General features: G+C 41.1%; 3 protein-coding genes across 5 annotated transcripts in view; 2 read left to right on the top strand and 1 right to left on the bottom strand.

Moving 5' to 3' along the window:
• The window catches only part of KPNA1 (karyopherin subunit alpha 1), a 61,148-nt gene extending 49,596 nt beyond the window's left edge, over positions 1-11,552 (top strand). For both annotated transcript variants that reach the window (XM_065050027.1, XM_005506267.3), the window contains exon 14: positions 866-11,552. In XM_065050027.1, coding sequence (XP_064906099.1) covers positions 866-1,053 — 188 coding nt within the window. In that variant the 3' untranslated portion in view covers positions 1,054-11,552. The remainder of the gene's footprint in view (positions 1-865) is intronic.
• Positions 6,227-16,329, bottom strand: FAM162A (family with sequence similarity 162 member A). Its single transcript, XM_065050037.1, has 5 exons — positions 16,112-16,329; positions 14,926-15,051; positions 12,559-12,667; positions 9,345-9,453; positions 6,227-7,659 (listed from the first exon to the last, which is right to left on the bottom strand). The coding sequence occupies exons 2-5, from the start codon at positions 15,047-15,049 to the stop codon at positions 7,564-7,566; spliced, it is 438 nt and encodes a 145-aa protein (XP_064906109.1). The 5' UTR covers positions 15,050-15,051; positions 16,112-16,329; the 3' UTR covers positions 6,227-7,563.
• Positions 16,330-16,396: 67 nt separating this feature from the next.
• MIX23 (mitochondrial matrix import factor 23) lies at positions 16,397-25,571 on the top strand. Of its 2 annotated transcripts, none has more exons than XM_065050038.1 (5): positions 16,397-16,528; positions 17,438-17,563; positions 18,095-18,241; positions 21,633-21,692; positions 25,280-25,571. In XM_065050038.1, exons 1-5 carry the CDS (start codon positions 16,478-16,480, stop codon positions 25,328-25,330), a joined length of 435 nt encoding a protein of 144 aa, XP_064906110.1. In that variant the 5' UTR covers positions 16,397-16,477; the 3' UTR covers positions 25,331-25,571. The 2 variants fall into 2 exon arrangements, with proteins under 2 accessions (XP_064906110.1, XP_064906111.1); XM_065050039.1 differs by lacking the exon at positions 16,397-16,528 and adding an exon at positions 16,725-16,915.
• The last annotated feature ends 2,290 nt before the right edge of the window (positions 25,572-27,861 follow it).

The following is a 27,861-nucleotide window of genomic DNA, read 5'->3' as shown; positions in this document are numbered from 1 at the left end:
AGTTTCAGTACATCAAATTCTATTCATTGCTATTATGTGAAAATTAACTGTTCTTTGGCAAGTCGACATTTACTGATGTACTCCATCTTTGTATGTAGGTTGGAGGCAGTGTGCGCACATCTTTTCTTCTTAATTTCTTTTGACCCTGAGGGAGCCTTTTGGGTGTCATTCAGCCTCTTGCCTCCACAGCAGTTCAGGTGCACTGCTCTGTCGCTCAGGTTTCAAACCTTTCCCTTCCCTCTCTGCTGCCCTGTAGAATTATGGCAGCAGCAGCAAATTTCCTTGTTTGCCTTTTCTGTGCTGAGGTTCAGGTGTGTACCAGCATAATTTCATCCCAGTTCTGTGGTACTGCTGGTCTTAAGATTAGTTTCCTTGTTGACTGGCAAATACTTATTAAGCAAAATAAAAATGAGTTATCAAAAAGCAGTATAGAAGAAGATAGCATCTCTGAATATGGTTTCTTGAACCATGGTTCCCTTTATGGTTACCTTGACTTCCAGGGGAGAGTTATAGCAGAATAGGACTTGCCTGATTCTAGGTGTTTACTTCCCTGTTTACTTCCCTTTTCATGTCAGTGTTGCAGAAATGTCTAGAGAGTATCTATAGTCTTGATACATAGTAAAAGGAGCAGACAAGAAAGCCACTACAATTCCCAATTCATGCAGTTACAGGGAACTCTGAAGTTGAACCTGTATTGCCTTGGGTGTAGAGTACAAGTTGAGTTAAGAGTCTCCATAGTAGGACCTGCTCTTCCTGAAGGCGGGAGGGAATTGTCATGGAACTTGATGTTCACAACAGACTGAAAATGATCACGATCATATGCTTTCACCAAGCTGTAACTTTTACCTACTTCTTTTCTCTGCAGGCCTGGACAAGATTGAATTCCTGCAGAGCCATGAGAATCAAGAGATTTATCAGAAGGCCTTTGATCTGATTGAGCACTACTTTGGAACAGAGGATGAAGACAGCAGCATTGCCCCACAGGTGGATCTCAGCCAGCAACAGTACATCTTCCAGCAGTGTGAGGCTCCCATGGAAGGCTTCCAGCTCTGAGGTGCCCCTGTGCTGTGTGCTTCTCTACCTAGCCAGTCCTGTTGTCGAGCCACAAGCCACCTGTGGAGTGATTCTCTCAATGTTTTCCATAACCCTGTTTGCGCTCATTCGCTTGCCTTGTGCACATGCTCTTACATACGTCTGGAAAACTTTTGGCTCTTCATGGCAGGATGCCCCCTCCTTGGCAAGGGGTCACCAGAATCACCCTTCTCCTCTAGATTCTGAACCTCTCCACTGTCATCTTTGTGGAGCTGAGGCACCTTTCTATACTTTGAGATATTCCCTGCTCCTATTACAGGAAAAGAATCCCTCTTCCACTAGCCCCCACACTCCTGGCATCCAAGATAAGGTTGCCTTTCTCATGGATTTGCTGCAGTGTGTGCCTGCAGTCCAGGGAGACATTCAGACTTTCTGAGAACGTACCTGAATTCATTTCCCCATACTCTTGCCTGGATGCCTCTTTGGATGGCTGGGAGATGCATTAGATCTTCAAATGCAATGTATCTACTTTGCTGTATGTGCCAGCTGGGGTTATTGGCATATAGAACACATCACAAATAATGGAATAAGTTCTCTATCCCCTGCAACAACATGCTGGAAAGGACATGTTTTCTGGTTCTTAAAAATACCGAACACATCTGGCCCCATCCCTTCTCAACACTCAGCTCCCAAGCTGGATTGCAGACCACTGCGGAGATTTGTATACCTTCCCAGTGTTTCCATCTACAACAAAACCACGTGTGAATAGGTCACTCTTAGCGCCTTCCCAGAAATGACTTTCCAAACCCACTTCTAGAATGGAGAAACTACCCCCACTGCTGCTTTTCAGCACAGTGTGATCCAGCTGGACCTTCCTTAAAAATCAAGCCCTTCCTGACTTCATGCTCCAGAGTCTGGTCGTTGGTATTATAGTTATGGTTGAAAAATTCCTGTCTGCCTCTTTATATTTTTACACAGCGTGACTTGAACAGATTTATCTTCTGAAAAATTACCTTCCAAGTACAGGAATCTTAAATTTTAAAACTTAGCACAAGGAGCGTTAGATCTCCTTTACTTTTTCACAAGACAAGAGCTTCCTCTCCAGCTCACCTGATAAAATAGTCCTTCTGGTCAAGCCCCTTATTTAACAACTAAAATGACACTACATTCGAAGGATAGTAATATTACACCCGGATCTGCCTGGCCCTTTCATTTCATTTTTTCCTTTTGCTGTTTACGGGACTTCAGGTGAATTAGCATGGAACGCATGGTTCCTACAGGTGACATCCATAAGGTATCGCTGACTGCATGACAGCTGTCACCCACAGCTGTAGACTGCCCTTCTGCTAGCAGCATGTTCTTGGCTCCGCAGCCTGCTTGAATCACAGACATCTGATGCAAAGGCCAGCCGGTCCTCACTGAGTTCAGCTGACATTGGCAACAAGCTCTTCACACAGCTGGGGAGATGCCACATGATTGAAAGTGGTGGTTCCGTTTTCTGTGAATGCAATGGATTCTTCAGGCCGTCCGCTCCCCCCTGCATCGGGCTATGTTCTTTCAAGCCATTTTGGATGCTTGGAACACACATTTGTCCAGTGTAAACATTTCAAAATCGCCACTGACAACTGCAGTGTCGTGTACGTGTGGTAAGTGTTAGTGGCAGAACTGTCTGTAAGATCCTACTTCTGACTGCTCTCAGTGACAAGCCACTGCAAAAGCGAAAACAGCCCATTGGATACAAAATAATAAAAATACAAATCACTTGTCGAACTGCTGAAAGAAGCTAGGCAAAGGCCTGAACATCAGCTCTGTGTGACCATTATTTAAATAGTCTTCAGTTCTGTCTGTGCTTCAGGATGGAGACTCCGACCTGTGTGGCCACTGCAGAAGCCACCTGCTGCCTCCTTAGCTAAGCCAGTTGGCCTCCACTTTCCCTCTCCCAGTTATTTTCTCTAGTGCTGCTTTGTGCTGAAGAACATTTAGTTTACTGCACTTGATCTGTAAATGGACTTCAATTCTTTGTAATTTTAGGGGGTTAAATTTGGTGGTTAATTTAAAAAAAAAGCAAAAAACCCCTCAATGTTGCCTTTACATCACATATAAATAACTGTGTTTCTCTTTTCTTGAAGGGTGATAGAAGCACTGATTAGTAGCAAAATCTTGTTTTAGCTTTTGGATTTTTTTGTGCTGGATTTTTTTACGTGTAAATTTCCAATAACATGTCATTTCTATAAGATTTGTTTAAAATCATGTACCTCTTATTGGATGGTATAAAAATGCTACATATTTTGTAAACAAATCTGAACAAAGTGTGTGTGCATATATTCTGTATATTCATATATGTATATTCTGTGTATATATACACTAGTGTGTATATATACATATATACACACACACACACACGTATATATATGCACACATGCATATGTGTGTATATATATACAAATCTATATATCTATATATCTATATATATATAAGTGTTTTCTCTTCCAGGCTAGTGAAAACAATGTGGTGCATTGGCGTTTCCCTCCCCTGCCCCTCAAGAAAATAATGACAATTGCCTCTCAATGAGTGAATTAAAAAAGAGTCAATTTAAGCTGAATGGTGTGCCTTCCTGTGTAAGGAGCCTGGCCAGTGTTTGTTACTTTTGCAGTGGATATGTGAATTCAGAGCAGATAAGTATAAATCTTTAACTTTGGTATGTTTGTTTGAAGTGACAGGCCTGGTTGACACAGGTAATATTGTTGTTATATACTTAGACTGTGTAAGGAATTTGACTGGTACTGCATAGTATTTTGACTGAAAACTAAAACAATACAAAAATCAACATGGCACACATTAAATGGATTAAAATGTGGCTAACTCATAGGTCTCAGTTTAATTTTAAATGGTGCTTAATTGAGTGTATTTCCATCAGGATCTTCCAGCAACCTGTTCTTGGCCTTGCTATACTTAGCCTTATTTATGGGTTGAAAAGAAACAAATTCTGCTTCTAACAAAGGCTGCAAATTATATGAATATGGAAGGGAGATCAGACTTGTGAATTATGAAAGGAACTACTCACTGATACAGACTCATCAGAATTACTTGGTAAATCAAGGGCAAGTAAACTATTTGTATTTTAATAGATCCAAATATGTAGTGTAATGTTACCTGCCTAATAAATAACATTCAGGCCACAGGTGAAGGACTCTGTTTTGGAGGAAAATTGCATCTGAAAGAGTATGAGGATCATTATATGTTGTCACTTGAACACTAGTTCCTAACACAGTTGTGTGGGGCTGGTGTAATGCTCATAGAGACAAAAAAATCTTTAGTAGAAATGGGGAATTCATATTAACTTTATATTCAGCATTGGCGAAACAACTTTTACAGGAGCACTCGCAATATTGCTGTCTGCAACAAAACAGGATGCTAAAAAACTGGGAACAGCAATGATTGTTCCAATGTTGAAAGTTCTATTCAGATGGGAATCTAAGGTACTTTTTATCCTCAAAGTAACTAACATGACATGAAAGTAACAAAGGTTATGTTCCCTGCTGGAAACATTGAAACCATTACTCTCTGCTTTTCCTGAAGAACCTGCTGCTGCTCAAACAAACTATTTCAGACAACACCTCTAGCTCCCACTTTTGTGAAGGTCACACTGTGTTTTGATCTGTTCTTGTTTTGTGTGTAAGATGGAGGCAGCGTGGTCTCATGTATAGAGTGCTGACCAGGGACCTGTTGGGGTTCTTTACTTAGCTCTGCCATGCAGTGTGTAGTGCCAGAAAAGTGAGCTCACATATTTTCTCCTGCCTTTATCCTGAAAATGGAAGTTAATGCATTTGTTTCTTTCTGCATGTGGAGATCTAAGCACCTTCCAACAGCCCCACAAACTGGTTAAGTGAAAAGACTAATGGGAACAAGAATCTCCAAGGTGTTCTTGCAGCATCAGTTAAACTGGCTGAAAAGAAGATGTGGGACTATCTGCTATTGTTATCTAGCCATCCTGTCCACAGACCTGGAATGCCTTTTAAGTGTTGTGTATTTGTTGGGACAGCAAACAGGAGCTGTCATTCTTTCTGTTGGTAAAGCTCCCAGTGGGACATTGTGGGCAGGGTCACTCTTGGATTCAGGAGGATACAACAGATGATGCATGGACAGAAGGTAACTGAAAGCTCAATAACTAAGTCAGGACCAATGCTTGGGGTTCCTGGGAAGACACCAGACATGGAAACAATATTTGAGGCAAATGCTGCCTAGAGACTTGAGCTGGTTCTTAAATTCCTGCATGGGTTCCTTGATGTCAACCAACTACTGGTGGTCAAAGTCCCTTCACTTAGTCGTAAGGGAAGGGAGTAAGGCGCTTGCCCCTGAAAACCTACATGTTCTTGAACCTGCAATTTTACAACTCTGAGCACCGAGACTGTTAAGAACTGAGTCACACCACCCAGTCCTAAATGCTACAGTGCTCCTGGTGATGTACCACTGTGATTCCCTAAGGATTTACAGAACAGCTGTTTTACCTCTCTTGCCAGCTTTAAGTAATTCTCAATCTTCCAGTATGGTTTCTTTGCTTCTGGGATCAGCACAGCTTATCATTAATCATTTCCCATACCAGTTTTAGCTAGTAGATGTGAAGGTCTCTCTTCAGATGCCTGAGTCTTAGTAATAAAATAAGCAAGACCTTTTTGTGTATTGCTATGGCCATGACCATAGGGCTCCTGCATGCTCTTTTGAAGTGGTGGTCAAGGTGTGAGATTGATTACTGCATTGAAAAGTATCTGTTGTCTCTGGAACAGGTACAGCAATGTGGCATATGGCATAGGATTGACAATTTGGCATTTTTTAATAAGTGTGAATGGTGTTGGAAGACCAAACCAAATGGGAGGAAGAAAATCAAATACTGTTTAAAGGATTTGTATGTTCTTCTCCACCTGGCACTATTAAAAGGCTGGAGGCTAAAGCTATGAGCTAGTTGTGTGATCTGGAGTGTTACTGAGAAGTTCTCCAGCCAGCTAGACTGGCTGCTTAGGCCATAAATGTGTGCTTTTTTTATTACCATTTTCTGTTTTTAGAAGTGCTTTATTGGAAAGAGGTGATTTCTTTCATTGTCCCTCTGAGAAAGATTTACATCATTTTTCTAGGACCCAACTACTTGTTATTTGAGACTCTGGAACCGACATGGAAGCTGAAAGAAAACACAAATGTGTACAGTGATTAACAGGTTTTATGGTAGATCCTGAAACAGTGGAGATACCAGAGTGGTAGAAGGAAAGGATATGTGACTTCTACATGGACCTTCTGTCAAAACATTGGACCAGAGTTCAATTTTTGAGTTAACAGCATAAAGCTTATTAAAAGTTCAGTAAAATGAAAAATGGGTGACCATTGCTGCCCTAGGTTATTGCTTTCTAAATGGTATTTCATGTATTTTTATTTGAAGTACTTTACCAAATGGATGAGTACAGATAGTTTTACTTACCAAACTAGGTACCTGCCAGTTCTGTTCACAGAGTGCACTGAGAGGTGCTTATTGAAAGGGGGCTACTTTTGAGAGATGCATGGTTTTTAAGCTCTGCCATCACAAAGCATAAATCAAATCACAAGTTTCTCGTTATGGTAACCTTAAATACTATCAAAAGTGCACATTCTCCTTTTTGGTCTCATTTAATATATATAGGAGCACAGGCACATGATCTGGGAAGATTACTTTTTTTTGTTCCAAACTGTGTGCCTCCTGGTATGGCAAAGAACCAGAGCTGTCTTGGAAGACCTGTTCACGTACCTGCAGTGGAATTAAGCGTGACTTGCGTTTAGTGCTGAAATGAGTGGACAAATCTGTGGAAGCCTGCTCTGCTTGGTTAACAGCATACTTGCAATCATTGCCTTATGGATAATCTAAGGACAGGTCATGGCATCACCTGAAGGTTATAACTTCTGTGGTAGAATGACTGCACAGCTTGTTTTATTGGTTACATTTTGTCAATATGAGTGGTACCAAGAAATGCAATTCATAGAAAGGTGGACTGCAGCAGTTATTTTCTAGCTCTGGAGTTAATGACAAAGTACTAGAGAGGACTGCACTAGATACATTCTTGCTTTTCTGTTCCAGGTATAAGGACAAGAATTACCTCGCATTTTTTAGGGCTTTTAATTTTTTTTACAGCAATAGCACTAATTTTTAGTAGTACAAGAAAAATATATATAATCTGCTTCCTACTATCAGGAAGTTCACAAACTAAATCTGTCAAATACATACTGTTTGTGGTGTCCCCAAGTGGCCATGTGGGAAACAACTACTCTCTATATCTAGTGTACTCACTTGCCCTGTTCCACTAACAAAGAGAGTTTGGAGGAAAGAGGAGATTGTTAGGAAAAGAAAACAGATATTTCTGTTTTGTAGTGATTACAGGATAATGTATTCATGCTTTCTTGAACATGACAGTACAGAACTAACATACAGGAAAGATGTGGCTGTATCCTCCTTCCAGTGCTGAAAAGGACTCAGATTTTCTTCCCTGGTCCTTTGCCTCTTCATTTCTTCCTCTAAGGTTTAGCAGATGTACTCTGAAGAGCTTCCTCTCTCCATTGAGCTTTCTTCTCCAAGTTTATGCTTGTAAGAGATTCATGCCGCTTTACAGCCTACAACGTCATGACAAAGCAAGAGCAGAAAATATCACCTAAAGGGCCACAGAGATGAAACTTGAATCAGTAGTTTACAAAATACCTGGCCTATCCTTACCAAAGCACAGTTCTGTCATCTTTAATGCCAGGAAGATAGAGGGTTAAAATAAAACATGTGGAGACTGTTTTGGCTTAAACTCATTGCTTCTCTGGGAATAAATTAAATCATTTTGTTAAGGCACACTAGAAGATACATTCTGTGCTTCTGGACACTATTTGAATATTCATCTCTGATCTTCACAAGTCAGAGGCACCGGAAACAAATCAATAGTTAAACATAATAGATTCCAGCTGCTGTGAAAACAAGGGTCCCAAGGCAGCTGTCCTCCTCTTTCTTTCCAGTGTTTGCATTCATACTATTCCAATGTAACATGAAAATGCTCAGGGAATTGTCAGTGCTAAACCTTCCCACTGTTTTGTTTCAGAGTGCTGCATTCTTTTCATTTTGATAGAGGAATGCTGACATGTAGAAATGTCACTTGACATTTCAGTAGTTTACAGTGCTGGGGCTGAGAGTCTTAACAGTATGCTATAGAAACAAGATCTGAACGTCATCATCAGAACTGCTTCAGAGAAAGGCAGCATAAAAATAAGGTTCTGCCCATGTAGCTGCTTTAAGCTCAGGATTTTTGTTCCCAGTCATCCTTAAAAGAATGTAGTAGACTGTGTTTCTGTTACCACAATGCTCTTCATCAAAAGCAACATGCCAGTAGGCTGCACAGATGATATTCACATTCCTTGACTTTAAGACTAGTGCTGCTGAGAGGCTTTAGCTTGGCTTCAGTAACCAAAAAGTGCTCCTTGCTTATTTACAGAAATACCACAAAGTTAATAGTTCACCAACTACATTAAAAACACATTCAATTAAGGCATGACTGACCTTGGCTGCACTTGGAATTTTAGATGCAAATTAAATCATAGACCTAGTTCTGCCATATGCTGAACTTCAATATCTTGCCAAATTCTATGCAAGTGAAGGATACTCAGCATCTACAGGACTTGGGAGCTTTTCTATAAAATAGTTTTTTTATTCAACAAACAATAATGATTTAAGTTATTTCATCCACACCAAACGAAGCCTATCTTCCAACACAACTGAAGAGCACAGAATTATTACTAACCATCTCCTCACTGTTTAAAAAGACTTGAGAATTCTCAAGTCTGTTTTGTTGATATTTCCATGATATTGATTCTACAAATGTTGCAGTGTGTAGAGAGGCATTGGTAATAGGCCCATACAGTGAATTATATGGACCCCATGGCCCAAGGAACATTTACCTACCTACCAGACCCACAGAACAGAAGGTGCATTTTCCTTTCAAACTCTCTCAGTCTGTCTGCAAAATTCAGGAGTTAAAACACCACAAGCTAAAATTAACTATTCCACTGAGAAAAAAAAAGGACTATTTTTTCCCTTTAAAGGATGCATATGCAGTCTTAATAGTGACACCCCCTTTCCTGACTTGGGAATTAATCAATGAGGGTCACTTGTGGGGAACTAGGGAGACTTATAAATAACTTTTGCTCAGTGATAAAATGCAAAAGAAAACCCCCAAAACAAAACAGTGTAACAATCCATAAGAGGAACTGAGGAGTCTATGTGAAGATTGATTTGCACTCACCAGGCAAAAATCTGTGCTTACCTGCTTCCCTTTAATCACCATGATTATGCATCCCAGTATTGTCAAGGCAATCATTACATAGCTGAACTTCACACGCAGTGTGGTCTTTGCTGCTCTGATTGTTTCAATCCTCAGGAAACAGTAATAAAAGACTAATTATTAGAAACCAAAATGAATCATTTAGCTACTTGTTTACAATTTCTCCTGGCACCCTGTAATGCTAACCATACTTGGCTCTTTTCACAAAAATGTTTTACAAGAATGGGAAAGACTGATCCCCAGTTACCGTGAGAGATTTGTTGTTGCAAAGGAGTTCCTCTCAAAGTTGGAAACAAACCAAACATTTTTGACTTTTGGTTATTTCATTGTTAGGAGACAATACTGCCTTTCTAGACTTTCTATTTGACTGCAACACAAAGGAAGAATGCTGCAGTATTTAAATATGGGAGGACATGAAAGAAGAGAGGGATACTTTTACTAACACAATGTTTTTCATAATGTTAGCTCCTTCTGTGCTTAATACCAGCTGCTTGTATCTGCAAAGCCAGTGAGTACCCCATCCATATTAGAACTGTGGTGTATTTAATATTGTAAAGCCTTCATTTGCCCTCAATAGTAGAAGCACGTGAAAAAAACTGTCAGCAGGAATACAGTATATAATATTTAATAGTTGGTTTCTTCGGCAGAGGGAGACATTATCACATCTTAGCAATTCTTTCCGCCTGAACTTCAAAATTTCCATTGCAGTCAATCTTCCCACAAGAAGACTTCCTCTGCTACAGGACTTGATAATGCTGCTGAGTGTAATATGAGTCAGAAACTCCAAACAGGACTTGGTAAAAGATCAGTGGTTACCACTTCCCTCCTGCTAGAGTAGTCTTAAAATAATCTGTTTTCTTAAGAAACTAAAGCAGCACAGAGGACTGTAAGCTTTCCAACACCAGATTTGGATAGAGGACTCCTTTAAATACTTTTTTTGTATTTCAGGGGGCTTATCTAGCCACTCCAGTAGCTATCTGACTCCTTTAGGAAATCTGTTGCCTAGTCTGCTGTTGTCTTTTAAAAAACAAATTTTCCACAAGAAGATTATCATCAATTATTAAAGCCTTCCAGCTATATAGGTGATGAGTTAAAAAGTCATTTATTTAAAGTTGGTTTAAACTTTGAAATCCTTCTACCCAAATTACATCTCAGTTACACCTAATTCAAACTTCGTTTTAGAGATACCGATGCAAGAAAGGCCACTGAAGCATAATGCTTTTAGATGTGCTTTCCACAAGAACCAAACACCTATACCCTATATATTTAACTCTCCTTGCAGAATTTAGAGCAGTTGACTCCATTCTCAAGGAGATCCAATAGTCTCACATATGAAGTTGGACATATTGTAAAATTACAGATTACTAGAAAAGCATCAACATCATGTAATGAAAGAATAAATGCATCCAACTGGGTAATTATACCCTAAAACTAACATGGATGGTAGATCTAATGGAACAGGGAAATTATTACTGTACACAAACATGAGTGAGTATGGAATCTCTTACAAGATTTTGACGCTTAGGGGAAAAAAAGATAACAAAGAATCCATGATAGTTTAAAATGGTAAATCACATAGGACCTGAGAGCTGAAGAGAGTTTTGGTCTTGTTTTTGAAGAGGAGGGCAGGAGTTATTTGGTGGCTGTTTCACAGTATTGATCCGAGTACAATATTTCTGATCCTAGGGAACATGTACATCTATCATGAAACTAATAGTTAAATTCAACTTCCAGGTTATTTGTTTTTGCTAATAATCTGCAATGAATGACTTGTGCGCAGGCTGCAATTAAGCTGAAACGTACAGAAGTGGGATTTAAAAACTTTATTAGTTAATTTTGGAAGTACCTTGGATGAGTTAGAATATACAAGAAGAAAGGGCAGTTATCTGAAAACAATTTGCATTTTAAATCAATTCAGTGGCTGAGATTAACATTTGTTTAATAAATGAGTTACTTCTGATCACATCTTGTGAGATTACCCAGTTCTACCACAAGCCCTTACGACCCATTCTTAATTCAGCTTAGAACAGGAAAACAATCTTTTGCACTTTATAGTTCTCAATTGTCTTCTCACCTTTGGCTGAACTATGCCTAAATAAAAAAAAAAGAATTTCTTATGTACTTGCAAAAATGGTCAGCTTTTATCAGAAATTGGTTTGTCCTTTCAATAAACCATTCAAATGACTTCAATCACTCTGCTGTTTTCTTAAAAAAAACTCATAACAAGTGTTTGGTATGCAAAAATATATGAACTGACATAATAAGTTTCAGTAATTTACAGCTTTATGTATCTCAAATAATTCTAAGAAAAATTATTCAGTACAAAATGGAAGAATTTATTTTTAACTATTTATCCATTGTGATACATTTAGAAAAAACTTGGAAACACGAGTGGATTTTCAGTTCACATACTGTGCATCCAATCCAAACAAACAGAATATCTTTAGAGGTCATCTACATTGTTTGCTTACCCAAGTAGTACAAAATTTACCGTATCATTTTTATTTAAATAAATATATATATATATTTAAAAGCATTACAAGCATATTTTAAAAGATAACTATGCTACCACCAGGAATTTTTTTAAACTAATAATTGTCTTTTGTTCTTGTTAATCTAGAACTTCCAGTTTTACCTTCCACTTTTCACAAACGGCAAAGCATTGACATTTGGACTCCACCAGCAACAGGGAGATTCTGATTATATATAATTTTTGTTAGGGAGCCTTCCCACTGTTTGTTAGTTTAAATTCCAAGAGTAAAGGAAGTTGTCCCATGCCCTACAGACATTCATTAATAAATATTTTAAACAGGTTTCAGTAATTTTATAGCTATATCATGAAAGTTTCACACAATAGGAGACTGACATATGAACACTAGAAAAAACTCACACTAATATTTGCAAAATATTTTTTTAATTGGGAGAGAAGAGTAAAAATTAAGTTTTTCTAATGAAACTACTGATAGATGCTGGTCATCCCTTCACAAAAAAAATCAAAAGGGATATAATAGTATCTCAGCAATACAGAATTGCTCAGGTTATCTTATCTACAAGATGATACATCAAATATAGCAGTGTAAGATTTTTCAGCTGTGAAAACCAATCTCATTTAAGAAAAGTTATTCTGGAGTTGCATTCAAGTAACTTATTCCTGCATAGACAGTGTCTCTTTTACAGCCTCAAAATTGGCACTTACGAGACAGTCTCTGGTATATCCTCTGGTTTTTTGAAATTGCCTGCCCACAACAAAAATCTCCTTTCCCAGTCTGTAGGCTTGTGTCCAGGCACCTTTAAAGGAGCACCACCTAAAAAAATAAATACAAAACACACAAACAAAACATCAAAAAAAATCACTAAAAACAACAGTCAGAGAAGCTGAATTGCCACAACTGCAATGAAACCAGTTAAGGTGAACTATGCAGAATTTTAAGTACAAATGCTAAGGTTGGTTAGGGAACAAAAAGTATATAACAGTCAGATTAGCAAACTTGTAAATATGAATTAAACTGAGGACATGTCAGGAAAGCCAAATCTCGCTCAAGACCTCTATATTTGTAACTCTGAATTTTTAACTCTGAATTTGCAGAACGTGCTCCAGCATTTAAGCTTCCTAAGCACCTGTGGTATTTTCCAATTACATTTAAATTACTTTTAAAAATAAAATAAATCAAGTGGAATTGCTACAGAAATGCTGATATGCTGCACGATTGCATCAGAGAATGTTAACTTCTCCAGGGAGTGTAAGATTTTTATCTTATCTGGAGGTATAAACAAACAGATGACTGTAGGCAAAGATTAGACCCTTAATTTTGAGCTCGGTCTTTCAAACTCCATATAAAAAATATTGAGATTTTAATTGGGGAAGGTTTCCGTACATAATAGTCTAGCAAATAAAGTGCAAAGATAGACAGCTTTTTTCTCTTTTTAACAATGGGAGATATCCTGTATGGATGTGTGCTGTCTCGTGCATTCCTGAATTATCTAGGAAGGAGAGTGGATAGACAGTTTGCTGACAACACTACGTTATTCAGAAACATAAAGAAAAGGGGTAAGTGTGAATAGCCGCAGAGCTTTTGAATCCTAAGTCAATGGTATGGCCAGTGATAACCCATGTACATTAAAAGGAAGCAATTCCAGTTCACACGCAGAAGACAGACTCTAACCCAGCCGCTGTTGCTGAGGAGCAGGCCCTCAGGGTTTCACGGAGCTTTTGGCAAAGTGTTCAGTAACAGTCAGAAACGGAAGCAGCGTTACCAGCCATGTGTAGGAAAAAAGACCAACACAAAATCATTATTATGCCATTGTACAAAACCACGACTCCAGCATTTTGAAAAGCATGTGAAATACTGATCTTTCACCTCAGAAACAGCTGAAAGAGCACAGGTACAAAGAAAACTGGTAAGGACAACCACAGGTATGGAATGACCACTGTAAAAAAACCCCAGTATCATAGACTGAAACCTTTGGCCTGGAAAAGCAGTAACTGAAGCTCCCTTCAGTACAACAGAAGGCACCAGAATCACAAGCGACACTGGGAGTGTGGGTTATAATGAACAGGTCCTGTTTTGGAAGGGGTACTGCATAAAGGAACAACTGAAAGAGCATGCACCAGGTTCAAAAACAAATACAAGTCTCCACTTGTTTTCTCACAGCACGTTTCAGCTGAAGAACTCCTTCCCAGAGGATGTAGATGCTAAATACATCCAGCTTCAAGAGACTGGGCAAATTTATGAAAGAAAAAAAACAGTGAGGACCATTAAACACAAAGATGCCACCTCTGGTACAGCAGTTTAGGGAGAAACACTATGTTTGCCCTGTTTCTATAGCCTTCCTTAGATCTTTGCAATTGGTGACCACTCCTATCAGTCTTCACAAAAATGTAAGGGACCTCCTTTCCTGGCCACTACTAGAAACATCACACTGTTAAGGAGACCTTTGGTCTTACCCAGTACAGCTGCATTTTGCTTTTAACACATAAGCAGGCAAAATGCTTCACATCTGTTAGACAGGGACTCTCATTAGAGCATCGTAACTGTCCCATATAGAGTGAAAAAGCATTTGATGGCCTGAGCTTTACCTGGCCAGCTTTACCCTTAAACATGAACTAAGCCAACACATCAGACTGACTCTCCTGCAAGGCACGTTCAATTTTTTGAACAGCTGGAGCTGGTTCTACTATGGAAAACCACAGAAGTATTTTAGCTCGTGTGGCATTCCTAAACAGGGATAATTTACATTGGGGTTGGACAGTCGCTTCTAGAGAACAGCTGAAGAGCTGCAATGTTGGACTGCATGTCAGTTAACATGGCAGTGGCCTGCTACGAAGTAAAAGCTGTGATACTGTCACATGAAGAAATATTGACCCCTGGCTTCGCTAAAAAAACAAGATTTTATTGCTAAATGTAATGCTCAATTTTCGAGTCTAACCATCAGAAATCCCTCTCACAAAATCACGGATATTAACATCTATGTCAGCCAAATTCCTGTTAGGATGATTGCAACCTGGGTATCTAAATATTTCATGGCATGAAACGTTACAGGATCTTAATAAAAAAACTCTTACTTTTTGGCTGAAGTTTACTTTCCTCGTGGGGTTTAATGCAAAGTCTTCTGCTTATCTTCAGATCCACTGCTTTAGTCATCCTCAGAATTGAGGGAATGTTTCTTCCCAGCAGTTTAAGAGCCATATCTGGAAGAGAAAGTGGGGGAAGCAAAGGGCCCAAATCTCACTCAGGCTAGTAGAAAGCGAGAATACCAGCTTTCAAATGAAAGGTTTTTGTTTGTTTTTTTTTTTTAAACACAGGAGAAAAATGCAAGAAACACCAGATTTAGTTGTAACAGAGCCGCCCAAAGGAATTCAAGCTTGCTCATTAACCTTATCTAGAAAAATGGAAATGTAAGATTACAGCCTACAAACAATTTCTAACACACAATGCACATCACAATTTCAATTAATTTATCTATTCACACACTTCAGCTGTATTTTGGACAGTGCTGTTTCAAGGACTGTACACCAGCATTCTACCAATCGTGTCACATCCCAAAAGTAAGTCATGGACTTGACAGAGTCAAGAAAAAAAAAAAAAAGCCAGGAAAAAAGCAAGACCTTGTAGTATTGAGATACTTACTTTGTAGTGTATTAGAAAAAGGCAGGGCATCTTATATATTAAAATATACTCTCAAGAGAGAGCTTCTCATTCATAAATATAATTAAAAAATTCAGAGGGGAAAAAAGACAACTTTAAAAGGCCAAAGGGCACTTGTAAAAATACAAATTGGCTAAAAATGTCTCTCCTATAAGAAAGAGTTTGCTTTTATTTTCTAGACATAATGCATTCCAGCTCTGAAAAAAAAAAAAAAACAAACACAAACAACAAAATAACAAACCAACATTTATAGGCCTCCCGTGCCCCCCGCGCCCAACGAAAACAAGCCCTTTTCGAGATCTTCAGGGAAGGGGGAAAAAAGAACAAATGCATTTTTTTGGCCAGCTCGGAGGCCGCCGGGCATCACACATTAGTGCCCCTCAGACAAGGCCGCTACGGCCTCGCTTTGCACCTGCCGCGCCGCCCGCAGCCGGGCCGGGGCCGCCCGGGGATCCCCGCTCCAGCCCGGCACCGCCGGGGACCCGCCAGGCCGCCCCGGGGCTGGCCACGCCGCTTAGCCCGCCGCCTCACGGGGCAGAGGGCGCACCGGCAGGCAGCCCCGGCGGAGGCAGCGCAGCCCCCCGGCCCCGAACGGTCACTCACCGGCGCGGCCCCACAAGGCGCTGCCTCCCGCCCCAGCGGCGCTGCCCGCGCCCGGCGCCCCTCAATGTCACCGCTGGCTGACGCCCCGCCCCGGGACTGGAGCGGTGCGGCGGGACGCGCTGGCGCCGCGCACAGGGTTGGGCCCACCGCGCTGCAGGCCGGGCCCACCTCTGGGGGGCCACCGGAGCTTCACCCGCGGCTGGAAGCGGCGAAGGGGCCGCCGGGGGAGCTGAGCGCGCAGGGGCCGCCCCGCCAGAGGCCGCCCTCAGGCAGCGCTCGCCTCGGCTCGCCCCGCCCATCGCCCCGGATGACGCATCCCGCCTCGCCGCTGGATTGGCCGCCGCCGCGGCCCTTGGCCTTTCCAGTATGGCGGCGCCCAGCGGAGCGGCGAGCTGCGAGGACTTCGCCGAGTTCCAGGTGACCCGCGTGGGGTGGGGAAGGGGAGCTTGTGGGGGCGCATTCCCGCCACTTCCCCGCGCTGGCACTCGGCGCGCTCCCGCTGTCTCCTGGCAACGCCGCGCGGCCCGGAGGCAGCGCGCGCCCCGGGATGGGCGGCGAGGTCACCCCTCCCCGCACCGGCCGGGATGCGGCGGCGGGGGCAGGGTCGGCCTTTCCCTTCCCGCCGCGGCGGGAGCGCGGTGTCCTCCGGCAGGGAGCGGGGCGGGGGATCCCCCTCCTGGGGTCCCTTTTCCCGGGGAAGATCCGGCGGCGTGGGAGCCTCCGTGGGCGCCTTCACGTTGTTCAGTGGAGCGTGAAGTACCACACGTACCGTCAGCGGCGTGAGCAGGGGCCTGGCCGGCCGAGGTGCTGGTACCTGGCCTGTTCCTTAAACATCCTGTCCCCAAAATGGTTATGGTTTAGTTTGTTTTTTAGTTGTTTTATTTTTTTTTTTAATTAATATTTTTTAATTTGAAGTTGGCCCTGTCGCTGCAGGTGGTGCCCAGTTTCCCTCCTTCCCGCCTGGAAACGTGACTGGGGCTTCGGCCGGTGCTCTCCGGCCTGGCCCCAGTGCGGGCGGGTTTGCTGAGGGAACCAGCGCAGGCAGGGCCCGCCGGCATCGGGGGCATGCTGGTTACTCGCCACTGCCTGGTTTGCCTCCTCCCTCTGGCATTTGCTGCTAAGGAAACTGCTTACTGTGCAGCACATGCTCCTATAAGTGGAAACTGTTCATTTGGTGTTGGGTTTGGGTAATTTTTATTTGTTTGTTTTGTTTTTCTGTTCGTAAGTATCTGTTTAACTTTCTATTAAAATAGTAATGCTTTTTTTTTTTTTCAATAGGTTTTTCTGAGAGATATGAGCAAAGGTCTTTGTTTTGTTTTAATACAGGAGTTGCTCAGGGTGATGAGGACAATCGATGACAGAATTGTCCACGAATTAAACACTACGATTCCAACAGCTTCCTTTGTGGGGAAAATTGATGCCAGCCAGACGTGTAAAGAGCTGTACCAGTCTGTGAGTGTGTGCTCCTTTGACTTTCAGTGCACTTCCAGATGTTTTATGATGTTCAGTGGCCAGTAAAGCATCCTCGGTCTCTAAGGAAACCATCGCCTTGATAAATCACGCTATATATATCTGTAACTGATATGCTTGGCTTCTCTACACAGCTAAACCACACACATGTAATATCTACTTCAGTTTAAAACCATGCAAGGGACTTATTTGTTCTGCAATACTGATCCTTTGAGGTGTACCTCAGGCTTCAGTGGGTGGCACTAGCCAGCCCACTTCTTTCTTTTAAAAGTGGGTGCTAGCACACTTTTGCATTACTTTCCAAGACTGCCGGTCATGTGTCTTTGACTTTTTATCAAGTTGGTAGCTGCTGCTCAAAGCAATGCTGCTTCCAAATGCGGATTATAGAGTCAAAGGAATTTCTATAGGCACAACAATACCTTGACTTTGGAAAAATCTCTCTTAAACTTGTAACTCAGGTGCTTTTATTCTCTGCTGAGCTAGTGTCATGACTTTCTTTCTCTCCCCACTTAGCTGATGGAAGCTCACACCAGCAGAGAGCGAATCATCAAAAACTGCATCGCTCAGACTTCCAGTGTAGTGAAAACTCTCAGAGAAGAGAGGGAAAAGGCCCAGGATGACGTAGCATTATTAAAGCAGCTCAGGAAAGAGCAGACAAAGGTGAGTGATGGAGCTTTTCAGAGATCACTTAGAGAGGAAGATATGGAAAGAAGTGGAAAGACCAGTGTGCTGGAGAGACCCTGAAGTGGATCCTGACTCAGGCAGTTCCGAGGTTCTTGTCAGCTGGGTTTGTGAGGACCATTTCCCCTAGCCTGCGGGACAGAACTGCTTTCAACCTGCAAGTGGAGCACTTCCTGAGATCCTGTTGCACAAATGCTGTAGAAAAGTGTGCATCCTTCCTCATGGTGTCCTTCAATGACTAATAGCACTTATCATACAACTTACCTGTAGCTTGCTTAGTACTGTCAAAGTGCCTGAAGGTTCATTTTGCGTTTTCGAGATATTGTAAAACTAGGTTGTCTGCAAGTGGCAAGTATGGGTGCCAAGATGCAAACACCAGAAGATAGTGAAATACAGCTTTTGTATTTCACTTAAAGCTATCCCTTTTCATGATCACCCTGAGAAGCATCATTCTTAATCAGTGTGTTAGTTGGAGTTCCTGTCCTCTACAAGGAGCTGCCAGGCAGCCTTGAATTCCACTTACTTAACCAATGTTTTTGTTGTTTCTTGAATTAATTTTTTTTAGTACCTTGTGATACTGTAAGGGAGGCTTCTGGGTTTGCATAAGAAGCTTTATTGTGCAGATGCCCTCGCAACCTTCTGGTCTCTGGATGGAAAGTGTGCTTCACCAGAGGTTAGCAGAGGTGATTTAGATAGAGTATCAGAAGTGGAGAAGGGAACCCTGCTGAAGTTCTTGCCCCCTCTTCTAGGGCCTCCTTTGCAGCTCAAGGGGTACTGCGTGTGTAGCTCTGGGAGTGGAGATTAGCAGGGATATGAACTGTTCCATTGATTTATCTTACAGAGAGTGAGGCTTGTGATCACTTTACTTTTTCTTCCACACCATATGCTTGCAGCACATACCAAAAAAGACTGCTTGCTCATTGTTTTTTTGCATACACTGGCTAGGTGTGTTGCTTTTTTGCATATACTGGCTAGGTGTGTCTGTTGTGTTCAGCAGTTAAGTGAGCCTTCCTCTGTTGAGGGCTATCTTAAGCAGGGTTTCTAAACTGGTGCCTTTGAATTTCCAGTGTAATGGTAAGTTCTTCTCATAACAACCAGACATTCCATCATCATATGGTGTCCTATATCCTGGGTACAGCTTTCCCTGCTACAATACTATGAGAGTTGAAGAGATCGGTCTTGAAATTTTGTTTTTGTGTTGCTGGACTTCCTTAAAATCCACTCACCCCTGTACATTCAAGAGGAGCCTGTTGTAGCCTTTGTTTCAAAGAGCAGTTGGATGCTGATGCAGCTGTAGTAGAAGAGCTTCCTGATGGGGGGATAATTTTTCCCAGGCACTGAGTGAACTGTTTGTCCATGTGCTCTTCAGAGAAGTGCTCTGTTTTGAGCTCAGATTTAAAGAACCAGATGGCAGTTGAGTGGTTTTATTCTCAAAGCCTCACTGACAGAATGGCCAGCAAACAGCCATATTAGTTTGGAAAACTAATTTTCTAGAAATTTTGTTTGCAGAGCCAATTCTTTAAATCATTTAGTTATTGAGTACAAAACCTATCACTGAAACCATTAGGAGGATCACAATGATAATATGTCATGGTTAGAAATAATTTCAAATGTTAGAATGAACCCATTATTTGGAAACATCCCAGAAATGTCTTGAGGAGATGACCTCAAATTTGCACTTGGCCTTTATGAGGTAGTCCTCTTTATTTTTTTTTTATTTTTTTCTCCATGAGAGTTGTTTTTTTTTTCTAGAACTCAAGCTGTCTTGAGAGGACACATCTTACATTTAAGATTATGCATTTCAAATGTTTATTCACTTGGTTGCAATACAGTTCTCTTTTATCTTGATTTGTGTTTCTCTCATCCTGCTAATGGTACAAATTGGTGGACTTTATTCAAAATTACTACTTATGGTTTACTGAGTAAGAAAACTTGGAGTAGTGTCAACTTAGCAGCCCATACTTTTAGTCTACTTACATTATGCCATCATTTGATTATTGTATTAATTTTTTATCATCTTAGTTTATTTGAATGAAGTGTCATAAAAATAGCCAACCAGATAAATTCTGGAAATCCAAAACATACAGCATAGTGATTATTGGCTTTATCAGAAAAATTAGTAAGGCTTGTTAAAATGTCAGAGTATGTTTTTAAAAAGTAAAACCAAAAAACCCCCACTGTATATAGCAACTTTGATTAACACAGATTATATTGCTGTTCAGGTCTGCAACACTAACAAAAAAGGCTACAATAGTAGTTTTGCTACTAGGCTTGGTGTTAAAGGCAATTAATGTGACAATCCACATCACTGTAAACCTGTTCACATCCTCCAGCAGGAAGTTTATTTTGTAGAGACTAATCCTGGTCATCTAGTCACCCTGTGAATGCTGGATTGTTATTTCAAACAGTTTGAGTTCCTGTTGAGTGGCAAAAAGTTCATCCAACAGCTGTATTAGCTGTGTGTATGTGGACATCTTGGGAGGTTTTTTATGGGATTGCTGTCTTGGCTTGCACCTGTTCACCTTGCCAATTGGAACCAGGTGCTTAAAAACAGTAAGTGTTGATCCTTAGTCTGTGTTAATGAAGCCAACAAAAATATGTCCTAAATGTAGGCCAAAGTGGCGGATGGTTCTATCTATCCTACTATTGCTTCAGGGCCTCAAAGCAGGGTCAAATTACTGCAGTTTACCTGAACACACCAGTCACAGATGCAAAACAAAGAGATTCTTAATTTCTCATGTGTCGAGTGAGTAGTCAAGAACCGTGTATTGTAGTTCTTGCCAGAGCTTTTGCATCTCTGTAAACATTATTTGTCCTACTGTGATCACATAACATATTAACAGATTCAGATAGCATGAACATACTTGATCTGTTCTTGTAGACCCTTTCTTTTTTTTGATCAACGCACTGTCACCAACAAAGGGAGCAGAAGGGATCGATCTCTTTATGATCTTAAACTCAAGGCTGCAGAGCTAACCCTAGCACTGCTATTCTCTGTGCTGAGCGCTTGAATTAGGCATAGTTATTTTTGTCTGTGAATCCATTAACATTAATCAGTTAATTGCTAGTATGTCTTTATGGGCAATATTTAAGAACAGAGCATTAGTAATCAGGAGTTACTTCTGCTAGGCTTGCTTTGCAAGTGTACTTTTACCATGCCCTTGCAGACTTCCATCTGCCCTCAGTATTGGCTGAATGGAAGGGCCAGATTTTCAGGATGATGACGCATTGTGCCCTTCTGTTTGCACCATTGGAGGGGACGCACACCTGGTACTTGGGTTGTGATCTAGAAAGTTGCAATGGTAGTAAATACTGAAGGCTGCAGGGAGGCCTGTTTGACAATAACCTCTTTATCTCTTATTTTCTACAGTTGAAATTGATGCAGTCGGAGCTGAATGTTGAAGAAGTGGTAAACGACAGAAGCTGGAAGGTACTCAATCATTTATAATAGTGGTGATGTTCTGTTACAACAGACAGTCCTGCACTAGAGGTGTGGGACCAGTACCTTATGAGGCAAGTTAGTTAGAAATAAGTGAGGGCAATGCTGGAGGAAATGTTTCAGATCAGTCATTTCCTCAGTTCTGGATGCAGAGATCAAAACTTTTCAGTTGCACTGCAAAGGAAAGACAAGCATCTGATTTAGTGGGGAGGAAGGACTGTGGAGTACTCCGTGTGTAGAACCCTCTGTTTTCCTTGCTCAGTGGCTAAGGACTTTGTAGACTTCTCTATGGTGGCCTGTTTGAAAAGTTTTGCTGAGTCTCTTAACAAAATCAGAGGGATGAGTCTTTCCAGTTTGGCTGTGTTTGGTATTGATTGTACTTCTGAGCAGAGGCCAGAGGAGGTGTGAGGCTGTAGAAGTCAAACCTTTACCTGATGGAACTTCCGCAGGCCCAGACTGATGCTCCCTGGTGCAAAGGGACAGGTTTGCCATGGCTCTCTTGTGTCAACAGAGGGGGCAGATTACCCTCTGTTTTGATGGCCCCAGATGCTGAGCTTAAATTCTGGGGTGGCTGTATTCTGTCACTGCAGCATTTCGTGTCTAGCATCCTTTTCTCATTCATTGTAGCTTTTCAGATCTTTCAACACTGTATGGAGAACCTCTTTCCTTTTTTAAATGAAAAAAAAAAAAAAGATTTTTGTGAATAGGTAGTACTAGCTGCAGCTCCCTTTTTAATCTCTGCTTCAGGATTTCAGTCCTCTAGATTGAATCAGCATAAATGCAATACAGCTGGTGTATTCTTGGAGGTGTAGTCACTACAATGCAGCTCAATGCAGGCTGATCAGATGAGCATCTACACGGTTTTCAAAGTGTGCTTTGCTGTCAGTACAGCCTCTGTACTGCCTGAAAAAGCTAAGCATGCCATTAAGCTTAATTAATTTAAAGCCAGCTCAGATATGACTAAGCAACTGCACAGCTTTAACAACATGCTGCAGGTCCCCAGTGGCAAACATTTTATAGCAACTCTGCTGTCAGTTTTAAAAGGGATAGGGGGAAGACCTGCCCCACACTGTCTCCATTCTGAAGCCAGAGTTGACACGAAAGTTAGCACTGATTTTAGTGATTTCCTGTAGCTACATTAAGCTTTTACTACTGACAGAAATGTCCAATTTCCTGAAGATGTAGAGCATTTAGTTTGTAAATAGTGAGGTATTCATGGTACAAGGCCATCTTAGCCATTTGCTGTTTAAAGTGGGGCTTAAAGAGAAAAGTGTTTCTGGGTTTTATCTCCAGCTCTGCTATTATAGGCAAGTGTCATTTAGCTGCCTGTAAAAATATTTCACTGAAGGAACTAGACCCAGTCATAATTGTGGACCAAATGCAATTTGTTACATGGAAGTGGTTATTGGTTTGCAGTAGAGGACCTCCTCTCTTCTTTACTGTTGCAGACTTTTAGTTGGAAAGAACACTTATGCACTTACTTAACTCTAATCAATTGAAAACTGATTGGAAAAAATCTGATTAGGAAACAGAAAATTATTTTCCAGTGCTCTGGGTAGCTGCAAAATAGTGGCATGCAGAAAGATGCTGCTTTATAGAAATGCAAGCAGCAGAATTTTGTATAGCAAATACCAAAAAGGAATTTACTTCCAAAACAAGGTGCTTGCATTAGGCTTTGCACAGCACCTCCACACTGGAGTTTATTGTTGCAGTGGTTTGTGATAATGCATGAAAGGCAACAAAGTCAAACTCCTGCACAGTAACATAAAAGTTAAGGTTTCTCAGGCACTGTTTTCCCTGTCTGAAAAATGAGAATAGCACTTCACAAGTAGACCAATGGAGTTACCTGGGCTGACTAACACAGTGAAATCTCTGGGTCCATGGTCCTAAAAGTAGGAGGCAGTGTTAGCAAGATTGCAGAATTGGTTTTCTTTCCACAGGCTGCAGAGGTATTGTTAAAGATGCTTTAAAAGTTTGCATGATAGCAAGCTGGAAGCTGCAATTTTTTTGTTGTGCTGTTTGATGCAAGGGACCCTTGCAGTATTTTAGAGTGTATTTCCAGTACCCTTTAAGAAATATATGCTCTTAAAGTGTCTTAGATAGACAATAGACAAAAATGGTACCATTTGTTTAGTATTAAAATACTTCTTAATGGGAACCCTTGGCGACTCTTAATTTCTACAGTTTCCTTCTATCATTTATCGGATCTCAGACCTTTACATACTCTTAGCTCTTCCAGACATATTCATTGTGTGTGGTAATGTAGTGGGGCAGGCTGTCTATGTGTGTGTGAAAGAAACTATATCACAGCTGCTTTATTTCTGCGATATGAAGCAGTTTGTAGTATGTGTCTGTTTCTTCAGATAAATTACATTCGAAAATAAGTTGGAAATGGCTCAAAATTGTTAAGAATCAATGCTATAACTAATGCATGCTGCAAACTCCACTTTTGCTGAGGTTCCCATAGGTTCTGAACACTGAATTAGGAGGTCAGCTGTAGAATATTCTAGGAAGATACAGTTTAAAACAATGTGTTTGTATACGGTGATGCATAACTTCCCCCAAATTAGGAGACCACTCACTTTGCATGTGAAGCCAATGGGATTGTTAATGAGACTTGACATCTTGAAGGTCACAGGTATTTGGATTGAATAGTCTCTGGACAGCTTGGCAAAACATGCTTTTGCAGGAGTGCTGGTGAGGGAACTAATATCTGCCAGTGCCTTCACTTGGTGCTAGGTGGTGCTCATGTTGCTTTTCAGGACATGCACTGGACAAAGCTCAGAGCCAAAATGGTAAATAACTAAGTTGCTTGTAAAGAGCACCTGTAACTTTGGTGTGAGCTTGTGTGTTGTGCTTCTGATTCAGATTGCCTTCTTTTAAATAGTAAAATTTATTGGTCCTCCTTAGGGTAAGCAGTCTGCTTGACAAGGCCTGCAGTTCAAGCTAAATGAACATGATCTTCAGGCTGTAGTTCTGTGGTGCTAAATTTCACCCAGAGAGGGTGCCAGAGGTGAGAGCAGTGTGCCCTTTGCATAGGAGTGCTGGCAGCACCAGCACCTGCGGTCAGATAACTAAAAATGTGAATGTGTCTTCCAAGAGCCCTTGCACCTCTTCTTAGCTGGCATGACAATGCAAAATGTGTTTGCTCAGGAAAGAGAAGAATACAGTGTCCAAATTCCAGTGCCACAGTGAACTTAACTGAGCACAGCCAGTCAGGAGCCTTCCACTGAAAATTTCCCTCCCTCTTTAAAAAAAATCCAAACCAAAACAAAAAAGGGATCATCATCTTTGAGGATAACAGACTACCAGGATTATGAGCCTGCCCTATCTGAGGGAGAACACTTAGTGCTGTGCAGTCCCCCAGCATCAGGCTGCAAACTTTGGATTCACTAAAGCCAGGAGAGAAGGTGAATGGAGACAGATGCCTTGGTAAGTACCATTTATTGGTACAGCAGGGTTGGGCAGCTTGAGATGGGTGATATGTGAAGAGATAGTTGCCTGAACTGTCTCTGAAGTTCTGGTCACCTCCTGGATATGGGCTCATTCACTTTTGCTTTTCTGTTTTGATGTCTCAGGTATTTAATGAGCGTTGCCGAATTCACTACAAGCCTCCGAAGAGTCAATGATGTATATTTACCATCAAGGTGGTCCATAACTGTGAGAGCCAAACTGGAAAGAGACCTTGGGTGAGCTGTACTGGGACCCTCCAGAATCAGTAGAACCCAGTCCTGTTTTGTTTTGGACCTACTTAGCTGAGATCTCAAGGTTGAAATGATTCTCCTGTAATTAAGAGTAAACAACTCATCTTTTTGTACAAAATATGTGAACAAATGAATTTTATAGTATTAAAATAATTTTCAAATGCAATGTGAAACTGGCATCTTTCTTGAACTTCTATGGCTTCAGCAGCCCTAGAGGGGAAGAAGCAGTCAAAACCAGCTCTGAGCTGGGAGGACAGCACTTTCCCTGAACTAGTGCTTGCTAAACTACCAGTTGACATGGTCTGCTTGTGTGAATAAGCTACTAAAACCTGAAAGGAAGAAGCTGCCAGTATTGTCCTGAACTACTCAGCACCAGCAGCACTGGTCCAGAGTTGCATGCAGATGCATGTTTGACATTGTTCCCACAATGCTGATGGGTAGAATCTGTTGCACACTGGCCTTTGGTCTGTGTACTAAGTTCTGATTTTTTTCTTTAAAATAGGGAACGTTGTGTCAGTTAAAACCACTTTGGGTTGGGGGTGAAGATGTGTCTCATTCAGGAATGAGACAGTTAATTATCCAGTGACCCTATTTTGTCCCTCCTTCTGAACCCTTAGAATTAATTCTGTAGGTGAATTGCATTTTAGGTGTTCATACCTGATCCCGTTGATTCTGGCCATAGTGTTTGTTGTATTTAGAAAACTTTAAGTGCAACATCCCTGTAGTAACATAGCATTTAAAAGCAGATAAGTGTAAGGAAAGCAGAACTGCTGTAATTATACCTTTATTTTTATTGACTATTGGCTGACAGTCAAATGACAAGGTTTGCTTGGTTGTCAGCTGGATTTATTATTTAGTGATAAGTCTTTAAGAAACACTGAACTTGAACAGAGCCTTAAAAATACAGGCCCTATCTTGCAAACATTGGAGCTCAGTTACAGCACTGACATGACTATATACTCTTGCATCCTTAAAAGCTGTGCATATATTATGGGGTGGGAAGTAGATGTGGGAATGAACCTGAAAGCTGGCAAAGTTCTGTGCAACATCATCTGTTTTAAAGTTGTTTGTTCAGTAGATACTTTACTTGGTGGCCTATATTTTTAGGCAATGGAGTCATTTAGTCTCACTTTTCTTTGAGAATGAGGCAGAAATATATCTGAAGTCTTTGAGGATGTAAGTACTAATGTTCAAGCTTGTTGGTTTTCCATTTTTTCCCAAAGTACTGCAACTGCTTTAAGCAGAACTTCACTGCAGTTGAAGCACTGGTCTCACTCTTGAAGTATTCTCATTGTTTTTCTGCAAGTCTGAAAGCAGTAAACATGTTTGTTCTTCAACTGTTAAATTCTTATGATTGTTTATCCTCAAAGTGGAAATCAAATAGTACTCAGAACTGCGGGCTGAGTTGCTAATTGAATTTTCACAGGCGATGGTCTGCTGATGAGATGTTGAGAACAGTCTTGATTTCAAAGCTGGTGCTCTAAAACTGACCTCTAATATAGGTGTCTAAAATATTTGTTTTCTCCAGGGCCTGGATCTAAAACTGTGGAGTTGAATTCTCCCTTTAAGCCAATTGTATGATAGAAACCTGCCAGTGTGTATCGCGTCAACATCCATAGTCTTGAAATAATTACTCTTGTATTGTACTTCTGTAGAAATTAGAGATCGTCATGAGAATTAATCGCTGTCCTCCTTTGTCAATCCAGATGTTTGCTCAGCTGTTGTGGGAAAACTTCTTCACTTAAGCAGATGCTGTCAAAAATGACCTGTGAAATGGATGTGATACATACGCAGATTTTTCTTTTTTTTTTTTTTTTTTTCAGTAGCCCAGCTTAGCGTTTGTTATGAGAAAACTATGTTTAAAAAACACCAAACCCCAACATAACACTATTTTTCATTTGAGTATAAAGAAAACATGTAGATGTATACACACCTGTATATGAAAAGTTTCTGACACCATAAGAAGACAGTAGATAGTTCTCAGTCCCAAACACCCCCTCCTCAGGTGTTTGCAGATTGTATACAGAGGGTTGCACTAAGAGTTTGAATTACTTCTTTTTAGTTTGCTCTGAACACAGAGGGTTGTCTCTTGCAGCATATGGCAAACTACATGAATCAGAGACTATTTGAATCTTGCTGTTGAACTTGCTGGAACTTTAAGGTGAGTAACTGGAATTGCATGCCATGATCTGGAGCACAGGGAAGGAGAAAAAGGCTTTGCCATTTTTTGAGGACTTAAGAGCCACCTGTGAAGTGGGATGTTTTGTGATGGTATGTGTCATTGGTATGAGCTGTGGGCCATACTAAGTGCAGGCAGGTAGAGCCTCTGTGTCTGCTGACGCCCATCCATTCTAGGATCATGCCTAATCTGCGATTTTGAAATCAGGGTGGGTAGCAGGAGGGGAAATCTTTTTTGCAGACCAGCATTTTTGAAAGTCAAGGCCATTGTTACTGTG

This window comes from Columba livia, chromosome 1, assembly GCF_036013475.1.
Source record: "Columba livia isolate bColLiv1 breed racing homer chromosome 1, bColLiv1.pat.W.v2, whole genome shotgun sequence".
Lineage (NCBI taxonomy): Eukaryota > Metazoa > Chordata > Aves > Columbiformes > Columbidae > Columba > Columba livia.
This window is presented reverse-complemented; position numbering and strand designations above follow the sequence as displayed.

Excerpts from the sequence above, each read along its gene's own strand:
- MIX23 (XM_065050038.1), top strand. The coding sequence starts at position 16,478 with ATGGCGGCGCCCAGCGGAGCGGCGAGCTGCGAGGACTTCGCCGAGTTC. Across the intron at positions 16,529-17,437 it reads AGGACTTCGCCGAGTTCCAG|GAGTTGCTCAGGGTGATGAG; the intron begins GTGACCCGCGTG and ends GTTTTAATACAG. Across the intron at positions 18,242-21,632 it reads TCAGGAAAGAGCAGACAAAG|TTGAAATTGATGCAGTCGGA; the intron begins GTGAGTGATGGA and ends TATTTTCTACAG.
- FAM162A (XM_065050037.1), bottom strand. The coding sequence starts at position 15,049 with ATGGCTCTTAAACTGCTGGGAAGAAACATTCCCTCAATTCTGAGGATG. Across the intron at positions 12,668-14,925 it reads AAGTAAACTTCAGCCAAAAA|GTGGTGCTCCTTTAAAGGTG; the intron begins GTAAGAGTTTTT and ends TTATTTTTTTAG. Across the intron at positions 9,454-12,558 it reads GATATACCAGAGACTGTCTC|GATTGAAACAATCAGAGCAG; the intron begins GTAAGTGCCAAT and ends CTGTTTCCTGAG.